This window comes from Dendrobates tinctorius, unplaced genomic scaffold (genome assembly GCF_039654945.1).
Source record: "Dendrobates tinctorius isolate UK_male_01 unplaced genomic scaffold, ASM3965494v1 ptg000013l, whole genome shotgun sequence".
NCBI classification, from domain to species: domain Eukaryota; kingdom Metazoa; phylum Chordata; class Amphibia; order Anura; family Dendrobatidae; genus Dendrobates; species Dendrobates tinctorius.
In genome coordinates, this window is record NW_027361681.1 from 12009323 (window position 1) to 12034681 (window position 25359).

Consider the following 25359-nt stretch of genomic DNA (forward strand, 5'->3'; position numbering starts at 1 on the left):
TGGTGTTGCTCCAAGCAGGTGGTGCAGTGATGGTGGTGGTGCTCCATACAGGAGCAGCGCTTGCCATAGTGGTGGTGGCGGAGGAGTGTCCAGCAGCACTCAGACTTGGGGTGGTGTAGTGGTGTCCGGCTTGGCTGGGAATGCAGGTGGCCGTGCAGTGGTATGTAGCAAAAGTCGGTAGGTAGGTGTAGCAAGTCAGCGGTGGCACTGTTGGAAATGACCCCACTGACTCCTGCACATACCGATTCTGCTGCATAGCCTGCAAGTAAGCAGTGTTGCAGGCCTGTAACACACTCAGCTGTTGCTCAGGACTAGGGTGTTCCGCCATGCCCTGTTCAATTTCACTGAAAAAATGGTGCGTTGGTCTGTTGAGGTCGGCCTCCAGACCGTCAAGGCGCTGGTCCACAGAGTGGAAGCGGTGTTCCATGTGGTTAAAACCGCGTTCCATCAGGGAAAAAACGCTTTCCACTCCGGCGGACAGCGCCTTGAGGCTGGCCTGAAAGGCCTTGCTCAAGTGCATGAACTCGGGCATGACAGGCCTGTCCGAGGCCCTCTTCCGCTGGCGGGTAGTGCCCGCATAACCAGTGACGGAGACTTGGGACAGGGGAACACCTGATGGACCAGCTTCCTGGTCACCAGCTGTCTGTGTTGCTGACCTGCAAGATGCTTCTTGGCTGTCGGACGGCTGGGACGGGTCCGAGGTCCGATGAAGGACCGCTCCAGGGACAGGTTGCAGGGTGCTGCTCCAAGTGCTGTGGAAAGCAGGGCTGTGGAGTCGGAGTCGGTGCTCATTTTGGTGGAGTTGGAGTCGGTATAAAATGGACCGACTCCGACTCCTAAAATATATAATAAATTGGGTACAGTAGTTCAATGCAGAATGTGCTGAATATTTTTTCATAGGAATTTGGGAAAGTTATGAAATGCCCTATAAATGGCTGTTCTATTCCTTATCTAAGGCTACATTCACACACAGCATTTTTGCTGCGTTTTTTGTGGATACGTTTTTCAGCTGCAAAAGCCGATCAGATTTTTAAAAAACCGCATCACCTGAAAGGTTTTTGAGCTCATAGATAATGTTTTCAATAGCAGAGCAGATTTCTAATATGCTTCCATTTATCCATATCTGTCTCCATATCTTATCTGTACCAAAAAGAAAGAAAGCTGGGTAGCACAGACTAACACTTCCTGCCAGGCAAAGGAGGAGGAAAGAGCGTCTCAATCATCATTAACAAGATATTTTGTAAGTGACAAAGTTACTGTAACAATGACAGCAGATATGTCTTAAAGACAACTCATAGAGCTTGTTGTGAAGGACGGTGTACCATTAACATTATTTGCACGACCAGCTTTTACAGCTCTTAATGGAGAAATGGCCCCCAAACTTGGTGTTTCTCTGGAAAGAGAAAGTATTAGAAAATTAGTGATTGAAGAAGCCCTTAAACAAAAGGAAGATCTTAAAAAGACTCTCAAAAGACGCTTCATGTTTCTTAAAATGGATGCCTGCACACGTCACAGAGTGAACTATTTTGCCATCAATGTTCGATATGTTTGTGACAACAAAAATTGTTACCAACACGTTGGCAGTAAAAGATACTAAAGCTCATCACAGCAGCCAGTTTCTCCAGACCTTAGTGGAAAAAGTTCTGCAAGATTACAAACTCAAAAAAGAACAGGTTCTTGCTATTGTAACGGACAATGCCTCAAACATAAGTACAATTACACTGATGAATGAGAGTAATGAACAACAGCTAGAGGAACATTTAGGATTCAGTATGTTTGAGATGGAAGGCCACAGTGCTGTTCATGTAACTGAGGAACAAACAGATATTAGGTTATGTAGCCTATAACCTGCAGTAACCACCGATCGACCAAACCGCTGCACGACCAGCTCTACCCTCGCCTACTGTATTATCACCCATCCCTTGAAGATTGTGAGCCCTCGCGGGCAGGGTCCTCTCTCCTCCTGTACCAGTTATGACTTGTATTGTTTAAGATTATTGTACTTGTTTTTATGTATACCCCTCCTCACATGTAAAGCTCCATGGAATAAATGGCGCTATAACAATAAATAATAATAATAATAATAATATTACTACAGAAGAACAGCAAAATTATACTGTAGAAATAGATGATGTTGAAGCTGCTTCAAAACACTTTCCTATTCATCACATGCGCTGTGTTGTGCACATGCTGCAGCTGGCAATAAGAGATAGTCTGCAAGAGGGACATGCTGGAAATCTGATTGGAAAAGTGAGGAAATTGGCTATTGCCGCCAGATTCCATCTTGAATAGACTTGCTGGAAAAGGGCAATTGTTGATCAACTAAAACCGTTTCTTATAGATATGGCGAACCCTCAGGTAACCCTAAATGAAGGTCAATGGACACAGGTGGCTGAATTGAAGGAATTGCTTAATCACCCATTTACTGTGACTAAAAAATTACAAGCTGAGGATTTAACTCCTGGCATCTTCATGAGGGAGTGGAAGAACTTGCTATTTTGCTGTTTAATCACAGATGGCATTTCTGCTTCAATGAAACGGAGAGAGACACAGCTATTGGAAAATAAAATTTTTCTGGCAGCTGTTTATGTGGACCCAAGTCATCGTATATTGCTTGATGATCAACAGCTTACTAAAGGAAAAGAAGCTGTGACTGAGGTAGCAGTTAGGAAGAGTGGCCTACAGGAGGACTGCCAGGCACAAGAGGACTCGGGTCCTGACAGTGCTACTGCTGCCATATCTTCATCCTCATCAGATGAGGAGTTTGACTTTGACAAGTATTTGTATGACATGGAGCAGGCAAAGCGTTGCTGCAAGGAAAAAGATTTCACTGTCTCCTATAGCAAGCAGATTGACCATATTTCAGCAAAATGTTTCACTTGTTCTCAAAGAAATAGAAAAATTCAACCGTTCATCAAAACTAACTGTGCATGAGGCAATTCCTTTATACCCGGAAATTGTTAGAGATGTTGCCCATGTGGTTACGGCTTTGCCTCCAACCCAAGTTACTGTAGAGAGGTTGTTCTCTAGCCTTAAAATTATTAGGTCAGATTTGAGGTCATCTATGAAGGAGGATCTGATGGAGGCAATTCTATTTCTTAGAACAAATTCATAGACTGCACAAATGTTATTTAGTATGTTTTTGTTGAAAACTGTTTTTTGCCACTGATAGTTTATTACATAGTGTTATATATATAAATATATATGTAATCGATATTACATAGTGTATTACCTGTTTACAATTTATTAGTTTTTTTGTGTTCTAAAGTTGTATTCCAATAAATATTATGTTCTATCTAAATATCTTGATTATTGTATCATAAAAATGATTTAATGTCTGATATTCACATTGTACTAGAATAAATTTTTCACTTAAATATAAGCAATATATGTCGGAGTCGGTGTAAGGGAAATTGAGGAGTCGGAGTCGCAGGTTTGGCTTACCGACTCCACAGCCCTGGTGGAAAGAAGGCGAAAATATTACTATCATGCATTAATAAGAAGCATCAGCTGTGGAATAGAAAAGCACATAGTAATAAAAAAAAAAAAATACTTGCGCTCTACTGGCAAGGACCGGTCTCAGGAAAGCCAACTCGCAATGATAGCGGTACTTTCTTCTGCGCCTTGCCGCTGAACCACTGCGAACCTGTCCCTCAGCACGAACATCAGTGTTGAAGTGGTCCTTCATCGAGTGCCAATGTGTGCGGACTTTGTTCACTGTAGGGAAAAAAAAAAAAAAGAAAAAACGTTACGCAATGCACTGAAGGCAACATAATTATCAGCACACACACCTGATAGAACTTTGCAAACAGTCAATGCGGCAGCACAAAATAATTCTATACACAATGCAGTCACTGTTGATCCTGAGGACACTGTTATGTTTCCTGTTAGAAGATATGTAGCAGCCAAAACAACAGTATCATCAGGAGCAAGAGTGAAAACAGGATCAAGACAGCAGTTCAATACACAAAGCAATCACTGTTTTACAGAAGGCATTGGTGTGTTTGATGCAAGAATATATCTTGCCACAAACACACCTGTACCATCTGGACCAAAAATCAATGCAGCTTCAAGACAGCAGTTCAATACACAAAGCAATCACTGTTTTCCAGAAGGCATTGGTGTGTTTGATGCAAGAATATATCTTGCCACAAATACACCTGGACCAAAAATCAATGGAGCTTCAAGACAACAGTTCAATACACAAAGCAATCACTGTTTTCCAGAAGGCATTGGTGTGTTTGATGCAAGAATATATCTTGCCACAAACACACCTGTACCATCTGGACCAAAAATCAATGCAGCTTCAAGACAGCAGTTCAATACACAAAGCAATCACTGTTTTCCAGAAGGCATTGGTGTGTTTGATGCAAGAATATATCTTGCCACAAATACACCTGGACCAAAAATCAATGGAGCTTCAAGACAACAGTTCAATACACAAAGCAATCACTGTTTTCCAGAAGGCATTGGTGTGTTTGATGCAAGAATATATCTTGCCACAAACACACCTGTACCATCTGGACCAAAAATCACAGCATTACAGAGCATCTTTATACTTACTGAACGCCCTTTTTGAAGTTGGAGAGGCGCTGTCCCAGCCATCCATCATCGCTGCGGTCACCTCATTCCAGAGCTGCCGGGTCACCACCGTGTCTTTGTACTGCTGGTCACGGCTGTCCCACAACGGGATACGCTCGTCAACAAGGCGGATGAGGTGCTCGTTGTCAATGTAAACGTCTTCGTCATCCCGTTGTGGAACCTAGAAAAACAGAAAATTAGAATCTTTGTCATTTTGGAGAATGAAAAAGATAGAAAAAGAAACGGAGAAGAAGCAAGAAGATGAAAATGACAGAACAAAAAAAAAAAAAAAAGGACAGAGTATATACTAACATTGCGTCTCCTCGCCACGACTTGGCTACGCTGCTCCCGCTCAGACTGCTCCCGCTCAGACTGCTCCTGCACTTCACCGCCCATGTCCGATGTCTGTAAAGAAAAAAAATTATTACACATTTCTAGAGGCAGCTAAACTTACCCATAGGCAGCAACATCCTCACCTCACGATCAGCTTGGGCCAGTTCTTGCCGAGATGGCGAATAGACCGATCAAGAAGAAGACATGCTGAAATTTAAACAAAAAATACATTAGTACATAATAAATTGTACAGGACACACACACATTATGTTGAAGAATACTCACATTTTGGCTGCTGAAGCTTGAATCCACAGTTGGAAGGCTTTTCTATGTTCTTGTCTGGTCTCTGCAAGGCTGTCTGTAGAGTATTGGTCTGGCCCTCAAGACCCCTTAATACTGTAATGCTATTTTTGCGCGCACACGTGTGCATGCAATTTTTTTAACGATGTAGGCGGAACAAAGAATACAACATGTAGCGTACGGCGCATCTGGGCGCACACCTGTAAAATGCGCAGCGCACACTAAACGCTGATAAGCGCGTGCAATCACAAGACCCTGCGACCACCATGTTACAGATAGTGGAACATTGCTCGTGCGCCCGATAGCACGCTAGTGTGAAACTAGCCTAAGCAGATCTTTGATGGCTTGTGACTATCCATCTTCCTCTTGATTATATTCCAGAGGTTTTCAATGGAGTTCAGTTCTGGAGATTGGGCTGGCCATGACCGGGGATTTGATGTGGTCGTCCTTCATCCACACATTGATTGACTTAGCTGTGTGGCACGGTGCATTGTCCTGCTGGAAAAAAACAGTCCTCAGAGTTGGGGAACATTGCCTGAGCAGAAGGAATCAACTGTTTTTCCAGGATAACCTTGTATGCGGCCTCATTCATACATCCTTCACAAAGATTAACCTGCCTAATTCCAGCCTTGCTGAAGCATCCCCAGATCATCACCGATCCTCCACCAAATTTCACAGTGGGTGCAAGACACTGTGGCTTGTACGCCTCTCCAGGTCTAACCATTAGACGACCAGGTGTTGGGCAAAGCTGAAAATTAGGCTCATCAGAGAAGATTACCTTACTCCAGTCATCTATGGTCCAATCCTTATAGTCTTTGGCAAACTTCAGCCTTGCTCTCCTTTGCTTGTCATTGATGAAAGGCTTTTTTCTACCTTTACATGACTTGAGCCCTGCCTCTAAGGAGTCTGCTACGAACTGTTCTTGCAGTGCACTTCACCCCAGCTGCCATTTGCTATTCCTTTTGTAGGCCCCTTGATGTCATTCTGCGGTTGCTGAGTGACATTCAATTAAGATGACTGTCATCCCGGTCAGTGGAGTCGTTTTCGCCTTCTGCCGGTCTGTAGCTTTGTTGTCCCCAATGTCTGTTGCTTTACCTTGTTGTACTGGACTGCCATCTTAGAAATTTTAAGGATGGAAGCAACATGACGCTCACTGTATCCCTCTTTTAGTGAAGCCAGAATTGAGCCCTTCTTTTCCTCACTCAAGAGTTTTCTTTTCAACTCCTTTGGCTTGGTTAAAAGTTTTTTTTTAATTCCAGTTACTTTTGGAATATTACTAGCACTTGTTTTGCCATCCAGCTTGTCCTATTGCAAGAGTATTGTGAACCCCAGAGCAGGGTTTCTTATACTTTCCTTCGTTAAATAAGATTTGGTTCAGATGATCACCTAATCAGAAGCACATTAAGTAGAATGAGGTGTACTCTGGTTAGAATTCAACTGACACTGGAATGGAATGGCTGTCACACAGGAAAGCTGTGATTAAAAATCTTCCTGAGTTAAAACATTAGTATTGTTGTTTCTAAAAGATTACAAACTTGTTTTCTTAGCATTATTTGAGGTCCGCAAGCACTGCATTTTTTTTGTTATTTTGACCATTTCTCATTTTCTGAGAATAAATACAAAATTTAGTACTTGGAAATTCAAAGACATGTTGTCAGTAGTTTATAAAATGAAAGAACAATTTACATTTTACTCAAAAATATACCTAAAAAGAGAAAAATCAGACAAACTGAAAATTTAGCAGTGTTCTCTTAATTTTTGCCAGAGCTGTGTATATACAGTGTACCCCAATATACAGCAAAGCCTGTGTGTATATATACCGTGTATATACAGTGTACCTCAATATACAGCAGAGCCTGTGTGTGTGTATATATAGAGTACCCCAATATACAGCAGAGCCTGTGTGTATGTACAGTGTACCCCAATATACGGCAGAGCCTGTGTATATATGCTGTGGATATACAGTGTACCCCAGTATACAGCAGAGCTTGTGTATATTCCGTGTATACAGTGCCCCCCAATATACAGCAAAGCCTGCGTATGTGAGAATATATACCATTAATATACAGTGTACCCCAATATACAGCAGAGCTGTATACATACACACACACACACACACACACACACACACACACACACACACACACACACACACACACACACACACTGCTCAACAACATAAAGGGAACACTAAAATACCACTTAGATGTCACTGAATGAAATGATCCAGTTGCATATATTTATTCATTACATAGTGGAATGCGTTGAGAACAATAAAACATAAAAATAATCAATGTAAATTAATATTCCATGGAGGTCTGGATTTGGAATGATCCTCAAAAAGTCCAGTCAAATTACAGGCTGATCTAACTTCAGCGGAAATGCGTCAAGAAAAGGAAATTATGCTCCATTATGTGTGTGGCCTCCACGTGCCTGTATGACCTCCTACAGCGCCTGGGCATGGTCCTGATGAGGCGGCGGGTGTTCTTTTAAGGGATCTCCTCCCAGACCTGGATTAAAGCAGCAGTCAACTCCTGGACAGTCTTTATGGCAGAGTGGCCTGATGGAAGCCTCTCAGTGCCAGACATATGAAAGCTCGCATAGAGTTTGCTAAAAAAAAAAAAAAGGACTCCGACTATGAGAAATAAGATTCTCTGGTCTGATTAGACGAAGATAGAACTTCTTGGTGATAATTCTAAGCGGTGTGTGTGGAGAAAACCAGGCACTGCTCATCACCTGCTCAATGCAATCCCAGTAGTGAAACATGGGGGTGGCAGCATCATACTGTGGGGGTGTTTTTCAGCTGTAGGGACAGGATGACTGGTTGCAATTGAAGGAAACATGAATGCAGCCAAGTACAGAGCTATCCTAGATGAAAACTTCTTCCAGAGTGCTCTGGACCTCAGACTTGGCTGAATGTTCACCTTCCAACAAGACAATGACCCTATGCACACAGTTAAAATAACAAAGGAGTGGCTTCAGAGCAACTCTGTGACCATTCTTCACTGGCCCAGCCAGAGCCCACACCTAAACCCAATTGAGCATCTCTGTAGAGACCGGAAAATGGCTGTCCACCAACGTTCACCATCCAACCTGACGGAACTGGAGAGGATCTGCAAGGAAGAATGGCAGAGGATCCCCAAATCCAGGTGTGAAAAACTTGTTGCATCATTCTCAAGAAGACTCATTGCTGTACTAGCTCAAAAGAGTGCTTCTACTCAATACTGAGCAAAGGGTCTGATGTTGATGTTTCATTTTTTTTTTTTTTTTAATAAATTTGCTAAAATTTTTACATTTCTGTTCAGTCAAGATGGGGTGCAGAGTGTACATTAACCCCTTCCCGACCCATGACGCCTATGTAGGCGTCATGAAAAGTTGTGCCCAAACGACCCATGACGCCCCCGTAGGCGTCATGCTATAAATAGCGCTCCTGCGTGTCGGGTGACCGGGGTCAATGAAAGGTCACCCGACCCACACACAAAGGACCCTTTATGCTTCACCACAGGGGGGGTGGCTTAGCCCCCACGTGGCTACGATCGCTCTGATTGGCTGTTGGAAGTGAAACAGCCAATCAGAGCGATAGTAATATTTCATCAATGAAATTTGATGAAATATTACAATCCAGCCATGGCCGATGCTGCAGTAGCATCGGACATGGCTGGAGACACTAATTTATCCCCCCCACACCGGCTGGCGGGGGCGATCGGCCCCCGCCACGGACTGACAGCAGCGATGGGCCGCTACTGTCACGATCTGCCCCCCTCCCCTTCCCTCCGATCCCCCCCCCCCCCGCAGTCCGATCCCCCCCTCACCCTCCCCGGTACCTGTCACATCCCGCTCCCGGTGTCCCGCCGTACCTCCTGCATGGGCTCCGCCATCCATGTGCAGTACGATTGTAATATTTCACCAATTAAATTTGGTGAAATATTACAATCAGTCCATGGCCGATGCTGCAATAGCATCGGCCATGTCTGGAGACAGCAATCAGACCCCTCACCCACCGACTGATGGTGCCGATCGACTGCCGCCACCGACTGACGGCAGCGATCGGACGCCACAGTCATCAGATCCCCTCCCCCTTCCCTCCGCTCCCCCCAGCCTTCCGATTTCCCCCCCCCCACCGGCCCCGGCACCTCCTGTCCCTCTGGCCGTCCCGGTGTCCTGCATCACGGGAGCCGCCATCTTGGAAAATGGCGGGCGCATGGGCAGTGCACTGGCTGCAGATTCATTCATTTATTTTGATCACTGTGAGAAACTCATAGTGATCAAAATAAAAAAAAAGTAAATAACCCCCCCCCCTTTAACACCCCCATAGGTAGAGACATATAATAAAATAAAATATTTTTATTTTTCCATTTAGGGTTAGGGTTGGAATTAGGGTTAGGGTTAGAATTAGGGTTAGGGCTGGAATTAGGGTTATGGTTGGAATTAGGGTTAGGGTTGGAATTAGGGTTAGGGGTGGGTTGGGATTAGGGTTAGGCTTGTAGTTAGGGTTAGAGTTGGGATTAGGGTTAGGAGTGTGTTGGGATTAGGGTTGAAGTTAGAATTGAGTGGTTTCCACTGCTTAAGGCACATCAGGGGGTCTCCAAACGCGACATGGCGCCACCATTTATTCTAGCCAATTTTGCGTTTAAAAAGTCAAACAGTGCTCCTTCCATTCCGAGCCCCGACATGTGCCCAAACAGTGGTTTACCCCCACATATGGGGTATCAGCGTACTCAGGAAAAATTGCACAACAACTTTTGGGGTCTAATTTCTCCTGTTACCCTTGGGAAAATAAAAATTGGGGGCTTAAATAATTATTTTTGTGGAAAAAAAGATTTTTTATTTTCATGGCTCTGCGTTATAAACTTCTGTGAAGCACTTGGGGGTTCGAAGTGCTCACCAGACATCTAGATAAGTTCCTTGGGGGGGTCTAGTTTCCAAAATGGGGTCACTTGTGGGGGGTTTCTACTGTTTAGGCACATCAGGGGCTCTGCAAACGTAACATGATGCCTGCAGACCATTCCATGAAGTCGGCATTTTAAAACGTCACTACTTCCCTTCCGAGCCCCGACGTGTGCCCATACAGTGGTTGCCCCCCACATATGGGGTACCAGCGTACTCAGGAGAAACTGGACAACAACTTTAGGAGTCCAATTTCTCCTGTTACCTTTGTGAAAATAAAAATTAGCGGGCTAAAAAATCATTTTTTGAGGGAAAAAAATATTTTTATTTTCACGGCTCTGTGTTATAAACTTCTGTGAAGCACCTGAGGGTTCAAAGTGCTCACTATGCATCTAGATAAGTTCCATGGGGGGTCTAGTTTCCAAAATGGGGGCATTTGTGGGGGAGCTCCAAAGTTTAGGCACACAGGGGCTCTCCAAACACGACATGGTGTCCGCTAACGATTGGAGCTAATTTTTCATTCAAAAAGTCAAATGGCGCTCCTTCCCTTCTGAGCCCTGCCGTGCGCCCAAACAGTGGTTTACCCCCACATATGGGGTACCAGCATACTCAGGACAAACTGGACAACAACTTTTGGGGTCCAATTTCTCCTGTTAGCCTTGTGAAAATAAATAGCGGGCTAAAATATCATTTTTGAGGAAAAAAAATATTTATTTTATTTTCTCTGCTCTGCATTATAATCTTCTGTGAAGCACTTGGGGGTTCAAAGTGCTCACCACAAATCTAGATAAGTTCCTTCGGGGTCTAGTTTCCAAAATGGGGTCACTTGTGGGGGAGCTCCAATGTTTAGGCACACAGGGGCTCTCCAAACGTGACATGGTGTCCGGTAACGATTGGAGCTAATTTTCCATTCAGAAAGTCAAATGGCGCTCCTTCCCTTCCGGGCCCTGCGGTGCGTCCAAACAGTGGTTTATGACCACATTTGAGGTATCGGTGTACACAGGAGAAATTGCCCAACAAATTTTATGATCCATTTTACCCTGTTGCCCATGTGAAAATGAAAAAACTGAGTCTAAAAGAAAATTTATGTGAAAAAAAGTACTTTTTTTTTTTTAAGGATCAATTTGTGAAGCACCTGGGGGTTCAAAGTACTCACTATGCATCTAGATAAGTTCCCTGGAGGGTCTAGTTTCCAAAATGGGGTCACTTGTGGGGGAGCTCTAATGTTTAGGCACACAGAGACTCTCCAAACGCGACATGGCACCGCTAAATATTCCAGCATATTTTCCATTCAAAAAGTCAAATGGTTCTCCTTCCCTTCTGAGCCCTGCCGTGCGCCTAAACAGTGGTTTATGACCACATATGAGGTATCGGTGTACTCAGGAGAAATTTCCCAACAAATTTTAGGATCCATTTTACCCTGTTGCTCATGTGAAAATGAAAAACCTGAGGCTAAAATAAAATTTTTGTTGGAAAAATTAAAATGTCCATTTTTTACTTCCATGTTGCTTTAGTCCCTGTGAAGTACCTGAAGGGTTAATAATCTTCTTGAATGTAGTTTTGAGTAGCTTGAGGGGTGCAGTTTTTAGAATGGTGTCACTTTTGGGTATTTTCTGCCGTATAGACCCCTCAAAGTGACTTCAAATGTGAGGTGGTCCCTAAAAAAAATGGTTTTGTAAATTTTGTTGTAAAAATGAGAAATCGCTGGTCAACTTTTAACCCTTATAACTTCCTAACAAAAAAAATTTTGTTTCCAAAATTGTGCTGATGTAATGTAGACATGTGGGAAATGTTATTTATTAACTATTTTGTGTCACATAACTCTCTGGTTTAACAATAAAAATTCAAAATTTGAAAATTGTGAAATTTTCAAAATTTTTGCCAAATTTCCATTTTTTTCACAAATAAACGCAAAAATTATCGACCTCAATTTACCGCTAACATGAAGCCCAATATGTCACGAAAAAACAGTCTCGGAATCGCTAGGATGCGTTGAAGCGTTCCTGAGTTATTACCTCATAAAGGGACACTGGTCAGAAATGCAAAAAATAGCCAGGTCATTAAGGTCAAAATAGGCTGGGTCATGAAGGCGTTAATGAGGAAAAAATGAACTTTTTTGAATTTGCCAAATGACTGCAATGAAACAGAGTGAAAAATGTAAAGGGGTCTGAATACTTTCCTTACCCACTGTACTCTCATCTTTGAAGAACACAGGGTGCCAATGTCGAATTTACCAATTTTGGTATTCTCTGGAAAATGCCAAACACTGTGGAAGGTGTTGGGCTATAAGCCCAACACCCACTTGTGGACGTTGGGCCCTCATACCACCCTCATGGAGTCTGTTTTTGACAGTTTGTGCAGACACATGGATGTTAGTGTCCTGTTTGAGGTAATTTTGCAGGGTTCTGGCACTGCTCCTCCTGTTCCTCCTTGCACAAAGGCGTAAATGGCAGTTCTGCTGGGTTGTTACTCTCCTACCGCACCCTTCACCTCTCCTTATGTACTGGCCTGTGTCCTGATATCTGCTTCATGCTCTGGACACTGCTGACAGACACAGCTACCCTTCTTGCCACAGTTCACATTGATGTGCCATCTGGGATGAGCTGCACTACCTGAGCAACTTCTGTGGGTTGTAGACACCACCTCATGCTACTGTAACTCTAGGGGTGAGAGCAATGAGAAAATGCAAAAGTGACCAAAACAACGACAAAAAGGATTAGAACAGAGAAATGGTCTGTGGTCACCCCCTGCAGAACCACTCATCCATAGGGGTTGTCTTGCTAATTGCTTATCATTTCTACCTGGTTTCTGTTCCATTTGAACTTCACCCAGCAGGAGAAATTAATTCACAGTCAGTGTTGCTTCATTACTCAACACGTTGATTTCACAGAAGTGTGATGGATTTGGAGTTACATTGTGTTGTTTAAGTGTTCGCTTTATTTTCTGAGCATTGTGTGTGTGTATGTATACAAATGCACAATGTACCCCAATTTACAGTGAAGCCTGAGCGCGTGTATACTGTATATCCATATGCACAATGTACCCCAATGTACAGTGGAGCCTGAGCGCGTGTGTGTGTATATATACATATGCACAATGTACCCCAATATACAGTGGAACCTGAGTGAGCGTGTGTATATATACATATGCACAATGTACCCCAATATACAGTGGAACCTGAGTGAGCGTGTGTGTATATATACATATGCACAATGTACCCCAATATACAGTGGAGCCTTAGCGCGTGTTTATATACATATGCACAATGTACCCCAATATATATATTGGAGCCTAGTGATTGAAGGTAAGTGACCATATTAAATTTTATACCTGCTGGATAAATTGGATAGACCAATCGTAAGAGAACAAAACTAATATGAAAAGAAACCTAAAATAATGGTCAAAGCATAAAATAATGTGAATAAGATACCTTTATTGTAATGTGGTTCTAAAATTATGACAATAATAAAATATATACAGAATATAATAATGCTGCTATTGGCGCTAATAAAACAGGGTAGAAATAGCTCAAATAATTAAAAAATCCATGTAACACCCAGCAGTTGTAATCAGAAAGGGTAGTCCAGAAAGTACCCGCAAACACGGGGAGAACATTACAAACTCCTTGCAGATGTTGTCCTTGGTGGGATTTGAACCCAGGACGCTGGAAGACTATCCACTGAGCCACCGTGCCACCCAAATGTATAGTGGTAGCCCATATGAACCTATGGTGCTATGTCAGATACTGGGATAACGTGACAAGATGTAGTAAAAACTTATACCAGTAGAGGTTCCAGCATAGAGTGTCACTCACCTCGACGTGTGTCTCGGTGAGTACCTTCGTCAGGGTAGTGTCTGTGATCTCACTATTACGAAGCTTACGAGCCACCTCCACTGCTGCATTTGTGGCTCCAGAACTGATAGACCTTGTGATGAGCTGACTTGTTGACTCTGATATTTTGCCTGGTTGTCCACCTCTTAGTTTTTAAATGGATGAACTGACTTATTTCGCATTCTTCCAACTGTCATGGCACTCACATGATGCAGTTTGGTAAAAAAATTTTGGCTGAGAGACCGCTGTCAATGAGCTGGATGATGCTGTTTCTTGGGAGATCTTCATCGCTGCTCCTCAATTCGAACTAATGACCTTAAACTTGGGAAAAAAACAATAATACACTGAGCTAATGAGGAATGTGAGAACAGGTTGTATTTTGTAGTATACAGGAAGAAAAAAGATTTTTCCACCACCAGGAGCAAAGCCGCAACAATGCGGTGACATGACAAACTAATCATATGCTAAATAGCTGCAAGTCAACTTTATGTATGAGATAGCCAAGATGATTGTCTATAAATTGATGGTAGTCTCATGATGAAAGCAGTAGTGGATGGTGAGATACAGAGCCTGAAAGTCTAAAGTTCAAAACATTGTTATTACCCTTTTGCTTATCAGCGTGTATGTCTTTTTAGACTATGTGCACACGATCAGGATGGCAACGTTTTGGACATAGCTAACTTGCGGTGCGTCCAAAAAGCTGCATTATGTATTAGAAGCACAGTGGATGGGATTTATAGAAATCCCATGCCCACTGTGCTTCTGTTTAATTCTCTGTAAACTCACCCGCTGTGCACATTTACGAGCCGCAGCAAGTCAATATTCTACAGTGGAGACCCTAATCCCCGCTGCGTCGTTTCACCCATAGACATTCACTTGATGTGTTAAATCCTCATGGTTTAATGAGCACATGCAAATTTAACTGCTTGAATAGAATTCAGCGTTTTGGAAGCATTGAAAATACGCTAGGTCCAAAACGCTTATATTTCTGGTAGTAGGCACATAGCCTTATGATTCTCCTCATGATCCTGGTGTTTCCACTTTCCCCAGGGAGCAGGTCGCTTTGTGTGTTGCGATTCTGGAAAGATTCCTACAAGCCTCTGATCCGCTTCAGATCGCCCGGAATTACAAGGAAGAACTTCACAGGGGCCTGTACCACCCGGAGGACATTGTGCGGCTGTTGGCTGTATCACAGGTGATTGGCAGGGATCTGGGCTATTTCACAGGTGATTGGCGGTGGCCAGGATGTGTAACTGACAAGCGTCGGAGGTCCGGGCTATATCACAGCTGTTTGACGGAGGACAGGATGTGTGATAGATGAGCTGCTGGGTTCCTGGCTATATCACAGGTGATTAACGGGGATCCGGGCTATATTATAGGTGATTGGCGGAAGTCAGGATGTATAACAAATGAGCGGTGGGGATCCTTCCTGTATCACAGGTGATTGGCGTGAATCCTGACTATATCACAGCTGATTGACTGGCGTCCAGGGCTGTATCACAGGTTATTGGCGGGCTCTTGGCTATATCACAGGTGATTGCCATGGGTCCTGGCTATAGCACTGCTGATTGGCTGGCGTCTGCTCCTATATCATAGCTGAGTGGCATGGGTCCTGACTATATTACAGCTGATTCCCTTCCGGGGATACATCACAGGTTATTGGCGGGGTCTGGGCTATATCACTGGTGATTGGCATGGGTTCTGTCACGAGGTGACTGTAACGGTGTGACACGACCCAACAGATGGTCGGTTAGCTAACTGCACAACACATACAACGGGGATGGAATAGGAGAGAGTAAGGCCCTACCAATAGGGAATGAGGGATGGTCACCACCTGAGCTCCAACCTGAGCCTGTCCCTGCACTCGCCTAACGCCCTATGCGGGTCTTTCCCCCTGCCGCTGTCAGGATACCTCGTCCCTCACTGTCACCTAACACAGCCTTGGCTAGTGTACTGCCAACATAGGGCGCTATCCTAGCCACTACAGATCATACACACGGGATAGTTAGTAAGGAACAAGGAAAATAAACACCACATTTAGCTTTCTCTGCTGCAAAGCACTGCACAGCAGAAAAAAGGCACCAAGAAAGCAAACTCAGCAGAAGCACCACTGCGCCCAGAGAGCTCCTTACTCCTGCTTGGTCACTGTAGATTTCTCTATCACTGACAGTCAGCTGATGCATCAGGTGACCATTTATAGGATGGTGGGAGTGGTCACCATCCACATCAGCGACCCAGCAGCACAGCAATTACACCATATTGCCAGTGGGGAAAAAACTGACATTAACCCCCTATGATCCAAAAAGAAAACGGTTTTAAACTGAGTGGAACCGAGCTGCCACAAATCCAAAAATGGATTGTGACAGGTTCTGGCTATAACACAGCTAATTGGCTGGCTGACGTCTGGGGCTATATCACAGATGATTGGCGGGGTCTGGGCTATATCACAGCTGACTGGCTGGCGTCCAGGGCTATGTCACAGGTTATTGGCATGGTTCCTGGCTATATCACATTTGATTTTTTGGCATCCAGGGCTTTATCACAGGTTATTGGCAGGGACTGGGCTATATCACAGGTGATTGTCGTGGATCCTAGCTATATATAGCACAGTTGAATGGCTGGCTGCCCTTCAGGGCTATATCACAGATGGTTGGCGGGGTCTGGGCTATATTACAACTGATTGACGTGGGTCCTGGCTATATCACAGCTGACTGGCTGGTGTCCAGGGCTATATCACTGGTTATTGGCGGGCACTTTATCACAGGTGATTGGCTTTTTCGCATGTTATTGGCGTGGGTAATGGCTCTATCAGAGCTGACTGGCTAGCGTCCAGGGCTATATCAGATGATTAGCATGGGTCCTGGCTATATCACAGGCGATTGGCAGGGGCCAGGATGTGTGATACATGAGCCGCAGGTGTAAGAAAATGTTCTTATCGGGAGAGTTGGAAGAGCCGGATAAAACTGCAGACAATTCTTCTCGAAGCTGAGGTTGAAGTTTATTCGGAGATACACAGCAAAACAGATACAGAATAACAGAGGAGTCGGAATATGCGGGCAAAAACAGGAATTCAGACAGGCAGAGATTTGCTAGGAGGTCTAGCGGTGATAAGGCTCTGTGCCCTGGCCATGGTGAGGCACAGTGGCATGATGGCGATGGAATGGCAACAAGCAACAGTAACAGGAGCTTCTTATACATTATCAGAACAAGAAAGCTGCATTTTGCCGCAGAGGGCGTTAACATTATAATTCTAAGGCGTTTTCATGGTAATCTACAGAAATGTGGTTTAGAACAGAAAATATAATGACATAATACGAAGATATTAATTAACATTTCTCCAAGCAACACTAAAACCCATAAGTCATTGGTATATTATGGCTGACCATTCTCTTACAAGTCCCCCTCTTGTACTCTATCCAGAGTACAACATACAGTACTGTAATATTCATGGGTGAATTACTGAAAATAAGAATATTGAGGTAATTCAGCACTTTATGCACGTGTGTGTGTGTAAGTCCCTAAAAATGGCACAAACACATAATAAAAAAAATAGTTCAAATAGTCCCGAAAAAAATAAGTTGCACAATAGTCAAGTCTTTTGGTCTTTTTCTTCTCATTCTTTGTCTTCTGGATTTTCCTGATCTTCTCCCCCTCTCGCACTATCAGAGTCCCACTGTATAGTGTGAAACATCTTCTCCTGATCATCCAATAGGTTCATGGTCCCAGGAGTCGAATATGAAAATCTTCAACGGACCTGGAGAAAATAGAAAAAAAGAGTGGAGTATCAATCCTTACCAGAAATCTCAGTAAAATAATTAAGAAGTCTACACTGATTGATATGAACCATTTTAATCACCTTTGTAGCTTGAAAATTTGAGCAAAGACTTAATCATTGTTGTTGGGATGTAAGGCGCTAGCCCGTCCCCTTCAATGGGCAGGGACTCAAGGGAATTGAACAGAGATGAGTCTCCATCCTTCTCCTGTGCTTTTACAAGATTCTGAAGAGGAGAAAAAACAAGGGGGGGCTCTCTGGGTTTTTTAGTGACTGCAGCGATGACTTCTTGGGGATATTTGTCATCGCCCGTGAGTGCAGCTTCCTTGGCTGTGTGGTCTACATATGCATTGCCAAGGATGTGGGGATCAGGAATTAGCCTCTGGTGCCCTTTAATTTTACAGAAGGACCATAATTTTGGGAATTCTTTGCCCCGCTGCTCAATTTGTTTAAGAATTTCTGCATGCTGCAAGGGCTTGTTCTGAGAATCAACCATCCCCCTCAGGGCCCATACATTAAGATACAGAGTGAGTGAAACAACATATGCACTATCACTGAAGATATTCATTGGCTCTGTACAACGAGAATGACCTGTAAAGCTGCTTCCAATTCAGCTCTTTGAGTGGAGAAATGACCTGGGAGTTTATACTGCAGCAGGAGTGGCTTAGCTGGGAACCACACAGCGAAGCCTGTGACGTAATGCCCCTCATGCCAACATCGAGCTCCGTCGATATAGGCACAAGGGATTCCCTCTTGAAAATCTGCTCGGAAGGGAGAGGGAGTAACATTAGCCTGTTCAATTTGACAATCGTGGCTTTTTCCTGCATATTGCATCATCTGGGCTAAGTGATATTTCTCACCTACTTCAACTTGTAAGTCTCTAGCCTCAAAATCAATGATCCATTGAGCCATTCTCTGTGAATTAATACCTGAAGCTTTTCCTTTCAGCAAAGTTTTTAAAGTGACATGCGGAGTTTGTAAAATTAAAGGAGCAAATCCCACTATATGTCTCACTTGATTCATAGTCCAGTGCACGCCCAGTAGTTGATTCATGCACAATGTGAATCCTTTCTCCACGGGGGTAAGGCCTCTTTCACACTTCAGTTTTTTACAATCAGTCACAATCCGCCAGGTTTTGAAAAAAACGGATCCTCAATTTTCTTTTGAGGATCCGTTTTTTTTCCCCATTGACTTGCATTAATGGCGGATTGTGACGGATTGCTGTCCGTTGCATCCGTTTTTTTTGAGGATCCGCCAAAAGTTACTGTCCGTCACCATCCTCCAAGATTTCAAAACGGAGCTTGCAACGTTTTTTTCTCTGGCGGATTCTCCAGACACTTATTTAACCCGAAATTCTTTCTGGGTGCCGGACAAAATGAAAAATAAAAAAATTCTCTCTCTCTCTCCCATTATATTTCCTCACTTTCAAGATCCGTCTCAAAACGGATCCTGTGCCATCCGTTCGCATCAGTTGAGAACGGATCCGCTTGTCTGACTTTTTGGCGGATTTGAACTGATGCTAAAAAACTGAAGTGTGAAAGAGGCCGTAGTAACCTAGGGCATACAACTGACTAGACACTTCTGGGCTTTCTTTGGGCCATTTTTGTAGAAGCACCAAAGAAATAGAGATATCCCCAGTGTGAGTCTGAATGTAAAAAGGCTGGGAAGGGTCAGGGTTAATCAATGCAGCAGCTGCTGTAAGGGCGCGCTTCAATCCCTCAAAAGCCTGTAAGGCTGCTCCTTCTACAGTTACAAGGGTAAAGTCATCGTCAGCATTTTTCTATAAATCATACAGTGGTTTAGCCAAATAAGCAAAATCTTCAATAAATTCTCTGGAAAAATTAATAAGACCCCAAAATTTTCTGAGTTCAGTAATATTAATTGGTATGGGGACAGCCTGAATAGCTTTAACCCTGTCATGCCTGGGTTTCTTTCCTTCTGCTGAGACACACACCAAGAAATTTAACCTCTGATTTCATCAATTGTACTTTGTCTAGACTCATTTTGAGTCCTGCATCTTGTAAAGCCTGACAAACATTTTCAAGGGTTTCTATGTGTTCACATTCATCGACAGTTTGAATCAATAAATCCTACACATACTGTAAGACTTTGTCTCCGTAGCCAAGGGGTTCTAACACTTGAGCCAATGCCCGATGGAAATACACAGGAGAACTGTGAAATCCCATGGGCAACCGCGTGAACAAGTATTGCACATTCTCAAAAGTGAATGCGAAGCGGAGGGCAGATTCAGGTGTTAGGGGTACTGAGAAAAAGCCATTTGCAATGTCTAAACAAGAAAACACTTTACAATCACTCCTCAGCTGTGACATAACTTCAGGGACAGATACAACAAGGTGAGCAGCTGAGGGAGTGTACTTATTTACAAGTCGCAGGTCTACTACCATTCGAAAACTGCCATCTTCCTTTTTTACAGGTAGAATAGGACTATTACATGGAGAATTTCCTTTCACAACAACACCTTGCTTCTCCAATTCACTGACTGCAACCCTTATGTAAGGGATTGCGTCCTCAGGAATACGGTACTGACGCTGGAAAGGTGGCAGTTTTTCACCATCAATTTTAACCTGAGTTTGCATTAACCCACAATCAGTTTTCTTTGAGATCCACAATTCAGGGAACTTTTGCTTCAATTCATTCTTTAAAGCATCATTGTCAGCATTTTCAACATTTTCACCAGTACATGCTCCGAAACTAGCAATGGGTAATTTATGACTCTCCTGATCTTCCTCCACATGGACAATTACAGAACAGATAGTGGCTTCTTTGTTCCGCCACAGAACTTTGTTACATAAATCAACAACAATTCCCATTGCTCCCAAAACATCAGTTCCCAAAATAGTGTACCGTAACTGTGGGTTTACCCAAAAAGCGCATCGAAGACCCCTTTGCTTCGATCCCCCTGTGTCCTGAAATCTCAGGTTTACTGGACGACTTTTTACTACCTCAAATCCTACCAACGTGGTAGTCTCAGTCAGTCCAGGGGGTGACTGCAATTTGTGTCGTGTTATTGAAACTGAGGCTCCTGTATCGATGAGGATGTCTTCCCAAGGCAGCCCCTCTATTCTCCCTCTGACATAAGGTCTACCGTCCCTGCCCAGGGAAAGAGGGGCAAGGAGGGTGAGGGGAACAGGGGGAGCACTCCATCAATCAGTGTTACCTGCGGTGGGAAGCCCGAAAAATCCATCATCCCCATCTGGGCACGGCTTCCGTCCAACAGCTGCCACCTCCGCTCCAAAATCCTTAGTCAGGGTCCGGTCCTCATGTTCCCGCAGCTCCTTGATCAGGGGAGCATAGGGTCGAGGAGGAGTGACCCCTCCCTGAATAGCCTGGATCTCCGGGTGCGGATGAGTGAAAGCTATTGGGGAAGGAGCAGGAGCAGAAGGCTCCTGTGAGACTGGGTTAACCATTTGAAGACTGTTGTACTGCTGATACTGCCTAGGGTCATTCACTGCTGGATATGGAGGTCTAACTGCGAAAGGTGGTCTAGAGAACTCCCGGGGACGTTGGGAGTTAAATGGCTCCCGGGGTTCTTGGGGTATAGTCCCTGGCACATAATTAGGACAAAAACGTCTAAAGTGTCCTAGCTGTCCGCAAAAATAACACAAGGGAGGACCTCGCATGGGATCCCTGGGGGGCTCTGCCGAACGGGACTTTCCCATTCTCGGCAGTTGCGCATAGCCCCCCGGAACTCCTGGCCTCCCCGAATCAACAGATACACCCCCGACGTAAATGGCATGCAAAAACATTGGACTCATCACCCTTCACCTCGGACTGCATCGTCCTAGCAAAACACTCCCTTACCTTCCTCCCAATTAGGCAAATTTTTAATAAGTTTAAGATGGATCAGGGACATTTTTCTCGGGGTTGAAGCAGCATCACACCTAACCTAGGGTCTGCATGTGCTGGAGCTGTTGGGACAATATATCTTTCCTCAACTGTGTCTGCATAAGCTGGAGCTGTTGGGACAATATATCTTTCCTCAACTGTGTCTGCATAAGCTGGAGCTGTTGGGACACTATATCTTGTTATGTACTACTTCACTCATTCTCCTAACTCTCTTCTCCAGTCTACAAGTGTATTTACATCAGCACTGTGTTTCGAAGCTGCAATGTCCATCTGTGACATAACTGCTCTCAGCTGCTGCTGCTCGCACCCCTCCTCTCTGTGCTTCCGTGCTAGCTCCAGCATCTAGCTCAGCTTTTCTGATCTCTCCTTATACGCTGCCGCTCCCCGGGTGATCATGTTAACATATTGTTGTGTAGACTGCCTATCAAGAGCCTGATCAAAAGTTATGACGGTCTTACACAAAACCGCTACATGGCTATTAGCTTTCCCTAGCTAACTCTTTCTATCTAGTTCCCTGTTCTCTGTAGTAAACAATTGCATACAATTTAGCCACGTGGTTTCCACATTAACCCCCTCCAGCTGGGGTGTGCCAGCATATTTCTCTGCCTGCTTCCGTAACCACTCCATATTTACAGTGGTCTACAAGGACGAGTTTTACTCTGTTCTAGTATCAACAAATGCTATTTAAGCAAAGTTAGATACTCACACCTCTCTCAGATGGAAGACCTCGCTGCAGCTATTTTGGGGTCGACCAGATATCAAAAAGAGATGCAGCCGTGATTCCAGCCTCACTCGTTAGCTTGCCAGGCATCTCCCTACGCCCTTTTAAAGCTTCTTGCTACCGGCACAAAAAAATTCTCCACGTCCTTGTAGATAGCTTCTTCTTAGTTACTCCTCTTTTTATAGTCTTTTTCTTTGTCCGTGGTTTTCTTATAAAAAATCGGGCAGGCGGTCTCGGAGCGATCACGAGAGGTTCTCCTTCAGGCTGGCTTCCTTTGATCGGTTTCACGTGTGGCCAGACGCGTTTCTTTTATTTTTTTCTTCACTCTTCCAACCTCAAACTCTCATCTGCAACTTCTTCCACAAAGGTTCTTCTGGAGGCCGCTCTCCGGAGCTGCTCCTCCTGGCTGGCTCGCCACTTGTAAGAAAATGTTCTTATCGGGAGAGTTGGAAGAGCCGGATAAAACTGCAGAAGCTGAGGTTGAAGTTTATTCGGAGATACACGGCAAACAGATACAGAATAACAGAGGAGTCGGAATATGCGGGCAAAAACAGGAATTCAGACAGGCAGAGATTTGCTAGGAGGTCTAGCGGTGATAAGGCTCTGTGCCCTGGCCATGGTGAGGCACAGTGGCATGATGGCGATGGAATGGCAACAAGCAACAGTAACAAGAGCTTCTTATACATTATCAGAACAAGAAAGCTGCATTTTGCCGCAGAGGGCGTTGACATTATAATTCTAAGGCGTTTTCATGGTAATCTACAGAAATGTGGTTTAGAACAGAAAATATAATGACATAATACGAAGATATTAATTAACATTTCTCCAAGCAACACTAAAACCCATAAGTCATTGGTATCTATGACTACTGTCCTAAAATCTTATCATTGTCTCCAATCTATGTCCATAAATTCTTACATCCTGACATTCTAATTACTTTACTTTTCGCTACCACACTATCACGTATACACATATTGACCATATATTTGGTGACCTGTGGCCCTATTGATTGATCCAATCTTCCTCTATGCACATCTGCTGAAGTTGGTAAGAGACGTGATCTCATTTTCCATCCTCCATTTAGTACATTTTATTAGTTCTTTTGTAAAAGTTGAATCTTCTCTAACTTTCGACAAGATGGCTTCTAGAGACAACATGGCCGCTCAGTATATTATGGCTGACCATTCTCTTACACAGGGGTCTAGATTATATCACAGCTGATTGATGGGGGAGGGAAGAATGTGTGACAGGTGAGCAGCGGAGGTCCTGACAAATCGTGGTTATACTCTGTAACTTTTTCTTTGTAGGTCGGGAAGATTGTGGAAAGCTCTGAGGCGATTACAGAAATCCTTAATAATCTGGAACTACTGAAACAAATGATTTTGTGCCTTGGAGAAGACAAGATCGCGGTGGCGAAGGAGGTGAGCGCTGTGACCTAGAAGAGGTGGACAAGAGATTTGCTTATTAACGGATTACTTGGAAAACTAATAATCAGATTTCTATTTCCGATTTTTCAGCCGACATTCTCCCATTTCTGAGTCTATATCGTTCTATGATCCCTGCTGTGTCTTTGCTCTTCAGGCCATTACGTCCCTCTCAAGGATCGCTCGCTGCTTGCCTGGGTTACAGCTGCTGTTCGGGAGTAACTTGTTAGCAGACTTGAGATCAGTGATGGGCGTCAGTGACGTTGTTCGTTACCGCGTATACGAGGTGGGTGCACAGGATTTTCTTTTAACTGAATGTCACCCTCTGCTGAGACGTGTCCTTCCTACTTATATCTGCTGCATATATTGAAATTTGTTTCATTATTTTTGGGGGAGCATTTCTGACCTTACAATATGGCTGCCCTTGTTTGTAACAGTTAATTTGTTTCCTATCCTTTGGGTTTCAAGGACCATATGGTCCCTTTTTTCCTTTCTGTCTTTCCCCTCCCTGCCCCACTTTTTTCCCTCCCCTTCCTATTGTTATATAAAACCCTAATAACAGTTTTGGAAAAAAATATGGCTGCCCTGGGGTGGTGATTATTAATGTCTCCTTCCTCTCATCGTAGCTGGTGGTGGAGATCTCGTCTATGTCTGCTGAGTCTCTGAGCTTCTGTGCCAATAGCGGCATTCTGCCCCAGTTACTGGAGGAGCTCACAGGGGACGATGTCCTGGTCCGGTGAGTGCTGATCCCTTTGTGTATATATTCATGGGCCTGTAAACTGATTGCTTGATGTGTAACCTGTGTCTGGTTCTGCAGGGTAACCTGTGTACAGATGGTCACTGCGCTAGTGGGCACACTGCATGGGCGCCAGTATCTTTCCCAACAAGGAGTCATTGACAAGATTTCAAATTTGATAGTTGGAGCAGACTCTGATCCGTTCTCGGGCTTCTACTTGCCAGGTGACAGTCTCAAGTTCTGTTTATTTTTTGCTTTATTTTCTGCTCCTCAGTCTCATTATACAATTTGTGGTTCATAGGATTGGTCAAATTCTTTGGAAATCTAGCAATCATGGAGAGTCCACAGCAGATCTGTGAACATTACCCTGCTTTTCTGCAAAAAATGTTTGATATGACAGAAGGTCATGAGACCACCATGATTGGCGTAGCAGTGGACACACTTGGGGTATTGGGTTCTAACCTGGAAGGAAAACAAGTTTTACAGAAAACTGGTAAATTCTGCATTCATCTGTATGGGAGTTGAGCTACGTGTGCATGGCCATATTTCCCTCCATCTTTGTACCACTCCCTGCTCTTTTCCCCCTATGTGTTTTTTTGCTGTCCCTCTCTTTTTTTACAATTTCTATCTCTTTATGTTCACTTTCCCTTTAGGTTTCGCTGTCCCTTCCTCCCTGGTTCGATTGCTTGCTCTTTTTCTCTTCCTTTCTCTCTGGTTCTCTTGCTTGCTCTTCCTCCCTTCCTCTCTGGTTTGCTTGCTTGCTCTCCCTCCTTCCATTCCTGGTTCACTTGCTCTCCCTCCATTCCTGGTTTGCTTGCTCTCCCTCCCTCCTTTCTTGGTGGTTTGCTTGCTCTCCCTCCCACCATTCCTGGTCATTTGCTTGCTCTCCCTCCCTCCATTCCTGGT

The 25359-nt window shown here is 44.0% G+C and overlaps 1 protein-coding gene across 2 annotated transcripts in view; it reads left to right on the top strand.

Annotated features, from left to right (window-relative positions):
• The window catches only part of PSMD5 (proteasome 26S subunit, non-ATPase 5), a 40242-nt gene that overhangs the window by 13244 nt on the left and 1639 nt on the right, over positions 1 to 25359 (top strand). For both annotated transcript variants that reach the window (XM_073559050.1, XM_073559042.1), the window contains exons 2-7: positions 14984 to 15128; positions 23601 to 23714; positions 23875 to 24003; positions 24344 to 24453; positions 24535 to 24677; positions 24755 to 24946. In XM_073559050.1, the coding sequence (XP_073415151.1) occupies positions 14984 to 15128; positions 23601 to 23714; positions 23875 to 24003; positions 24344 to 24453; positions 24535 to 24677; positions 24755 to 24946 (833 nt within the window). The remainder of the gene's footprint in view (positions 1 to 14983; positions 15129 to 23600; positions 23715 to 23874; positions 24004 to 24343; positions 24454 to 24534; positions 24678 to 24754; positions 24947 to 25359) is intronic.